The following is a 7586-nucleotide window of genomic DNA, read 5'->3' as shown; positions in this document are numbered from 1 at the left end:
CGAAACCACACCAAGTAGAATGAATACTAAAATATATAACAAAATAACAAAATTAAAAATATACATTGTTTGTTTGTAAAGTCATGTCTCCACGACTGTTTGCCATTTTGGAATTTGGAATCTGACCGAATATTTTCATTTTGACCTTTGCCCTTAGCTGCAGCAGTATTGATTTGTTCAATAGTTTGTTCAATACAGTCATTTGTTTTATAGTCTGCACTGTCCCTTTCCCTGCTCTTTTAGTTTTCTTGGAGACAACCTCCAAAAATCATTCAGTGTTTAACTCAGACCTTTTAACTAACCAAACTCAGCCGTGCAGTTTGCTGCCTATATCTGAGATTAAAAGGCGTTCACAAAGGGAGGGAAAAAAGCCTGTAGCCTGACCTTTAATGAATTATTGGGGGAAAGAAAAAAGACAGTAGAAAATGAAAACATGGTCGATTTCCTCCTGGCTGGTTAGACATTACAAGGCTGTTTAATGCACAGTGCCAGCAGAGGCCCAGACCATGTAAATAGTGAGGGGAAAGGCCCAGTGGAGGAGAGAGAGAGAGAGAGAGAGAGAGAGAGAGAGAGAGAGAGAGAGAGAGAGAGAGAGAGAACAAGTAATTAATCACATGAGAAGTCCATGCTGCATGTGGGCTAGGCATGGGGAGGGGGGGGCCCTGAGTTTTGGGTCTGCTTCCTGGTCCCCAGAGAGAGAACCCAGGAAAAAAAAGGAATGTTGTGTATGGGTGGTCAATTAGTTTACAGATTTCAGCTGTGACAGAGCCGCTTTCCCCAGCCCCAGCCATGGAGTCCCTCCCGTCACCCCCGACCAAACCACATCATATCAACAGCAATCCAAACAGGGCCCAAACCGCATGCCGTGATCAGAGGCATTCCCCAGGCTGGAACATAAAGAAGCTCACTCCATTTACCCCAACCTAAATCAAAAGCTTTTTACTGTGGTTACTTTGGATTGCCTTACATCCCGAATCTGTCCGTGGTTTAAGCCCCTTTCTCTATTTTCCATTCATCCGCTGTAATGCCAAGAGACAAACCTCCAAGAATGTGTCGCTCTCCGGCCTTCACTTCACCGGGATTCCAATAACTTACTCACAGTGAAGACATTTGAGTTAAAAGCTAAAGAGAGTCATTATTGTCAAGCAACTGCAATAGTGACTGGGGAGACTAACTGGGAAACTGACTAACTAACATCTTCCTGAGATGATATACAGATGTCAACAACAACAACAACAATCATATTGTTTCATAGCCAAACAGTGTTGGTAGCCTACATACTGCATAGTGCATGGTTACTACAGTAGGCTCTCCTGGCTGAGTAAAAGGAATGTACTGGCCTAACTATAACTGTAGTGGAACTCTTGACTGCACACCCATAGACCACTGGTGCTGACAGACACAGACCACTCCGTGGACCAAGCCACATTTCTGCGGTTAATCTGATGGTATTATAACACTATTATTAATCATATCCTTTGATTAAATGCCAGCATGCCCTGCAATTTGGAGCAAGTGATTTATCTGGTGTGAACACACACAAAGTGGCATATGCTGGTCACATATCTCCTCTAACGCTCAAGAGGAACACAGGCTTTCCCTCTGTTAAAACTGATTAAACTGGAGATTGTGATTGAGAGCATACTGATATTGTATCAGTGAGTTGTGTGGGCGTGTATGTCTCTGTAGTAGGCCCTACAGTACAATGCTAAAATAACATTTTTAATAGTGAGCATTTCTGTGCACATGGGTCAATGAGTACAGTATCATGCACTGTACACTCACTGCTAAAGTATGTGGGTGTGTGTCGTTGTGACTGTGTAGTGTGTACGTGGTGTACATGTTGGACTTCTGTGAACGTGTGTGAATATGCGTCTGTGCTTCTGAGCTGTGCGTGTCAATGTACATGCATGTGTGTGTGTGGGAGGTGAGACAGGAAACATAAAGGTTGAGGTAGTTCCTTAGAAACAAAGGCCCCACCGTCTCGCCATGAATCCTTTACTTTCATAGGAGCCCAGGGTTTCTCTCCACATCACTGTACAGGTTAAGGGGTTACATCCTGAGAGTCACCGCCCCCACCTTCCCCCTGCATTCTATAGATAGTGAGAAGGCCGACCTACAGTCACGTAAAACACTTTACTGGGCCTCGAAGAACGTACATGCAGCTCAGTGAGAGAACTGCTTCATTTCCTCCACAATAAAGCTAGGTCCACAGTGTGTGTGTGTGTGTGTGTGTGCGTGTGCGTGTGTGTGTGTGTGTGTGTGTGTGTGTGTGTGTGTGTGTGTGTGTGTGTGTATGTGTGTGTTGTGATTGCCATGATCTGTTTCTCCTCAGCTCTGACTGCAGGGACCCCTTGCTACAGGGGCCTCTCTCCCCCAGCGCCCTGCCTCCCCTCATCACCCCACCTACACAAACCCTCCTCTGCTCTCCTCTTTCACTTTCTTCCCTCTCTCCCTCTCTCTTTCCCTTATTCCCTTTCTCTTTCTGTCCGTCTTTCTCCTTGTCTCCTTCCCGCTCTCTTTTCCTGCTCTTGCTCTCCCCTTCGCTGTTCTCACTAAAAATTGAGTCATAACTTCCTGACTGCACTGTCCAAAGGTCAATCCCCCGTGCTCCCCTCCCTCCCTCTTCCTCCTCTCCCTTGTTTGAGGCCCCTCTTCTAACATGCCCAGCTCCACATTCCTCAGATGGAGCACCTTCAAACGCTCCACCACCAGCACCACCACTGCTACAGAGAGCAGCATAGCCCTCAGCTGCCACCGGGCCTCAGCGCCGGGCCTGGCCTTTGCCTGGTCGAGGAGAGCTCTGACTGTGAGAAAATGCAGTGCGGCAGCAACACGGCCTCTGTGACGACAAGGAGAAAGCAACTGTGGCTCTGAAGGCACAGAGTGATATCTGTGGCGCATTAGCCCCTTTAGGCTGCTGAGGGCAGCTCTGCTTTAAGCCCCCCTACCACCATGGGGCCTCTCATGTCTGCGCTGGCCCTGGGAGGCTGGCAGCTGTGTTTCTGAGGCTCAGACCCTGGAGTACTTCTCCTCTGACCTCCAAAGCCTGCAGGTCTCCCCCGCTCTGACAGGGAGCTCCAGTTTCAGCCTCCACAGTCTCCTCCGTGCTCAGCTCCACATAGACTAAGCTCTCACAGAGGGTCACAGCCCAAAGAGTTGCAAACATGATATAGGGCTACCCAGTCTGGCATTAAGCTGTGTGTTATCAGAGCTGCTGACTGTCAGTGCCTGTATCAGTGCACTACTGACACTCACCTGTCAACCTGCAAACTCACATCGCCATACCCATGCATCCTACATCAGCGGTTGACTTCTTATCTGTAGGAGGTGGGTCTGGAGCAGCTAACATGGCGTTGGCAGGGTGCTCTCACCTGAGACAGAGAGAGCAGAGCATATTCTCATCAGGAGAGATTGTATGCAGTGACAAGAGATGAGAGCAGAGCATCACATGGATGAGCTGAACACAGGCATCTTGTCTACAATTACATCATGTTCTCACGCGCATACAGAGAGTCACACACATATACAGGCAGGACACCCGCCAGGGAGCTTCACATGCAATGTCAGGAAAGTGAGTACATCCTATCCTGCATAAACAATAGGGTATATTATGGTGACTATGTGTAATGCAGTTTATATTGAGTATTTTTGATTCCATGAAATATTGACCAAGCCATTCAAATAGAGCCTATTGCATATCCAAATATGGAGCTCAAAAGGTGTTCGAAGCAATTGAATACAAATTTCTGAATGTCTTCAAATGAAAGCACAAATTAAACTGTTTAAGTGACCATACGTTTTGTCTCAATCTAAATCTTTTGATTAAATTAGAGAAATATGTAAATTGTAACAATAATGAGTTTGGAAGTTTTAAGCCTACATCTTTCAACCCCTTTTCAAATGTGTGTGAACAAGGACAGGTATGGCTCTCTCCTTGGCTGGGCTCCATTGTTAGTCTCCAGTCGTGCTTACGTGCTGTGATTATCAATGTACACATCTGGATGGACTTAGTCAAGGAATCCTATAAAGAACCTAATGGGCTCTTCTAACATTTTTGGAGACTGATTAAGAGCTGTTTCAGATCTGGTTCACATCAATGAGTTCCATCTGTGATTTATTTGAGTTTTCACTGAATTCGTTATCTACTTTATTTGCCCCTTTTAATATTAGTGTGTGTGTGTGGGGGGGGGGTAAAGCTTTGTAGCCTCTACAGACGCCGCTGTGATCTGCTTAGAGGGAGCCATTGCCCATGAGTCTGCGTGTATTGATAGTGAGGAGAAGTTGTGAATTGTGAAGAAGACCACTCTAGAACAGCGTGCACACGGACATCATACAAGGTCTCTCCTTTCATGTTCTGTAAGTGATTACAGACTCAGAGTAATGCAAAACATGCTTGGTCAAAATGTATATTGGGTTTCAATGTTTCATAAAGACAATTCTAATATATATTTCTTTTAAAACAAGAATATTTCATTTGCAAGCCCTTTCCCCAGAAAATTGTCCAGTTAGAAATCAATTGGTTCAAATTATATCATTTACATACAGGAATGATATCAAGTAAATGCATCTTAAAATGAAACTAAACTAAGTTTAGTTGAACAAAACACTGTTGAGTATTTGTCTCCCAATGGTACGTACGACCTCAAAGAATGGCTTTCTGTTTTATGAGGAAGACTCGCACCATGAACTACATTTGTTACAGATTAGGCTTCCGGGTACCATAAAGTTGACACCTGCCAGTTCAAAGCCTCTCTGTGCAGGTGAGGACAGCACAGAGACACAATAGACAGGTGTGGAAACTAAGAGTCTACCTCTGTACAATGCAGGTCCACTCATCTAACAAAAGTCTGCAGATAGCAAGCAGGACAGAGCGTTAAAATGTATCTGTCTCATTTGCCAGTGTAGTATGAAAGATCTGATTATAACTATAAAAGTGAACACTGGTGCATCCAGCGAGCAAAAAAAAATCCCTTCCCCCAGTTAGCTTCCCACTAATCTACCTTCCCTGGAAGTTACCCCTCTGCTCTTGATAAATTTACCAAAATACTGAAGTTAATGCCATCATTTATGGGCCATAATTCGAGCAAGCCTCAACTTAAAATCGTCCAAGCCGCAATGCAGAAGGGAACCACACGGTGTCGCCATAACATCAGTGAACCTGTGAAGTCTCGTGGGCGGGCACCTACAACCGGACGTTGTCAGCCAAGCAACCCACGGCGTGAATGAAAACGGTGACTTGAGGGAGTCAATCAACAACATTAGCTCCGTCTGCTACCTAGCTACCACAAATGTTCAAAGCTAAGCCCCAAACCCTTGTGTTTTTTTACAATTAGCAGACTACCATCACCGTTATGATAATACAGTATGCTGTGACAAGGTAACACTGATATGTCATTTATGTGACATATGCAGACAGTCCAGATGCTAGCTGGCTAGTAAGCTAGCATAGCTGTCGTCAACACAAAGCTCGCACTTATGTGCACGTAGACTCTGCAAGTGGCATTGTATCACTTCTACACAGAAGAGATAGCTACATAAATCTGCGGTTTTGTGACGGTAATAACAACGTAACATTGAAGTATTTGACAAACCAGTTTTGCATGATTTGACTAACCTTAGCTAGCTTGTTTGTTGACTGGAGACATTGTTATCAACAGAAATTCAAGATACCTAACTCACGACGTTAGGTTGTCAATATTTCTAAAACAACCAACAGGCTAAAAGCGCAAGAAAGACTCTCTGAATGAAGGACAGGGGTCTGTGGAGTGTAGCTACTATGCAGAAATGAACCTGTTTATACATGATTGACAAACTGATTACAACCCCCGTCTCTTCCAGTGTTCAGGAATGATCTAAACCCACCAGGGACCATGCTGAGTCGTCTGCAGGAGCTGAAGAAGGAAGAGGAAACTCTTCTGAAAATCAAAGTTATGCTGCAAGACCAGCTTAACAGGCTCAAGGTACGTCAGTGTCCATCCCTTGTCTGGTGTTTTGTGTCTCTTCCAAAGCTCAGATCAATTAATGTTCCAAATGACTGGTGTGTTTCAGTTTGAAGAAGGGGCCCTGAAATCAATTATCAATGCTCAGACAGATGAAGGTCCCTCACAACTCGCCACCCCTGAGGTACTAGCCTATATAAATTTAGCTCTGAGGCATATTACCAAGTCCCCTTGATTGCAACTTGCACGAGTAGTATCTGTGTGTACGTTTGTAGTGTTCGTATGACTCAAACTCTGTGCATGCATTCATTGCTTAATGTTTACCAGTCAATTACAGTCTGAATCCTGTCACTTGATAAAATACATTCTCTCCAGATGACTTTTTTTTTGTATTTGACAGAAAAATGTTAACTGCATCACCTGATGGTCTTCTTTTGTCTGCAGGTTCCAGTCAACCTAGATGATGAGAGTGAGATCAACCAGACCAAACTACTGCTGAGTGCCCCTGCAGATTATGACATGGAGGAAGAGGAGGAGGAGGAAGAGGAGGAGGAGGAAGATGATGTGGACGTCAATGAGCTTGAAGTAGTGCCTGAGGAAGACGAGGAGGAAGAGGAGGACTATTACTGAGATTCTATGAGCACTTTGTGAATTGTCCAGTGAGCTCTAACACGTACACCACTGAAGAGGATATGTGTATATATAGACATTTTTTGTTTTTTACTTGTTTTGCATCCTGTGCATCTGAAGTTGATGATAATTTATTGGAGTTAACAAGGTTCCAGTTCTACATACATGTACTTTAAATGGGGAGGTGGTTACGATATGTAACCAGTAACTCATGTGCTCTTCCCTGCATAAGTTAAGGCCTGTCTTTTGTATTGCATATCATAGAATTGTTGTTCCCAATTCCCACTCAGTGTCACTCACTGGTATGCAGTAAACCAGTTTTGTTGAGTGCTTGTAGATTACTGTTGATGTTGTGCATCTGTGGACGAGGTGAGCCAGAAAGCCAAGGAACTGGGATGTGTCTGTATAGTTGAGCATGAAAACGTGTATGGCTGGGCCATATGAGAAGACATTGATGCCTGCAAGTATGTGTAATGAGGGTTATTCATGAGCACAAAATAAAGAAGGTAATGCCTAGACTATAGAACGATTCTCTTATTGGTTTTTGCCTTGTGTATTTGATTGACGGGTGTTTTCTTTAGTTTCTCAGGCTAGTGGGACCCTCATCTCAGTGGAGCACTAAGGAAAGGGAGGCATCACGTTAGAGATGAGTGGCTGAGTGAATGGTCCTTGGATAAGGCCTGTGGGGTCATCAAAACACAATTTACTAGAATATCTGTCTGCTGCCCTTTCCTATCTGGACAGCTCTTATGAGCTAAATCAAGGTCGCACACATGTCATGTTCCTGTCCTAACCCGACCTAGCCTCCCACTCCCGCAAATGGGTAATGCAGTGCAAACACTTTCCCCCTACCAAACCATTCAGCATTTTCTAAACAGCTAAAACAATGCAGTGTGCCTCACAATAAGAGCAGGGACAGCTCTGGAGAAGGGTGGCACCATAGCAGGGAGCTTACAATGGGGATTCCACCAATAGTTATATACAGCTTTCCACATGGTCCATCGCCCCAGGAGA

The 7586-nt window shown here is 44.6% G+C and overlaps 1 protein-coding gene across 5 annotated transcripts; it reads left to right on the top strand.

Moving 5' to 3' along the window:
- The first annotated feature begins 5228 nt into the window (after positions 1–5228).
- On the top strand, positions 5229–7085 carry snapc5 (small nuclear RNA activating complex, polypeptide 5). 5 transcript variants are annotated; one of them, XM_083667429.1, is made up of 4 exons: positions 5229–5380; positions 5842–5963; positions 6052–6126; positions 6387–7085. In XM_083667429.1, the coding sequence occupies exons 2-4, from the start codon at positions 5874–5876 to the stop codon at positions 6570–6572; spliced, it is 351 nt and encodes a 116-aa protein (XP_083523555.1). In that variant the 5' UTR covers positions 5229–5380; positions 5842–5873; the 3' UTR covers positions 6573–7085. The 5 variants fall into 5 exon arrangements, with proteins under 5 accessions (XP_083523555.1, XP_083523556.1, XP_083523554.1 ...); XM_083667430.1 differs by having other exon boundaries at positions 5229–5559; positions 5849–5963; XM_083667428.1 differs by having other exon boundaries at positions 5229–5559.
- The last annotated feature ends 501 nt before the right edge of the window (positions 7086–7586 follow it).

This window comes from Argentina silus (genome assembly GCF_951799395.1).
Source record: "Argentina silus genome assembly, chromosome: 3".
Classification (NCBI taxonomy): Eukaryota; Metazoa; Chordata; class Actinopteri; order Argentiniformes; family Argentinidae; genus Argentina; species Argentina silus.
The sequence above is the reverse complement of the archived record's forward strand: the minus strand, read 5'-3'. Positions and strand labels throughout refer to the sequence as shown.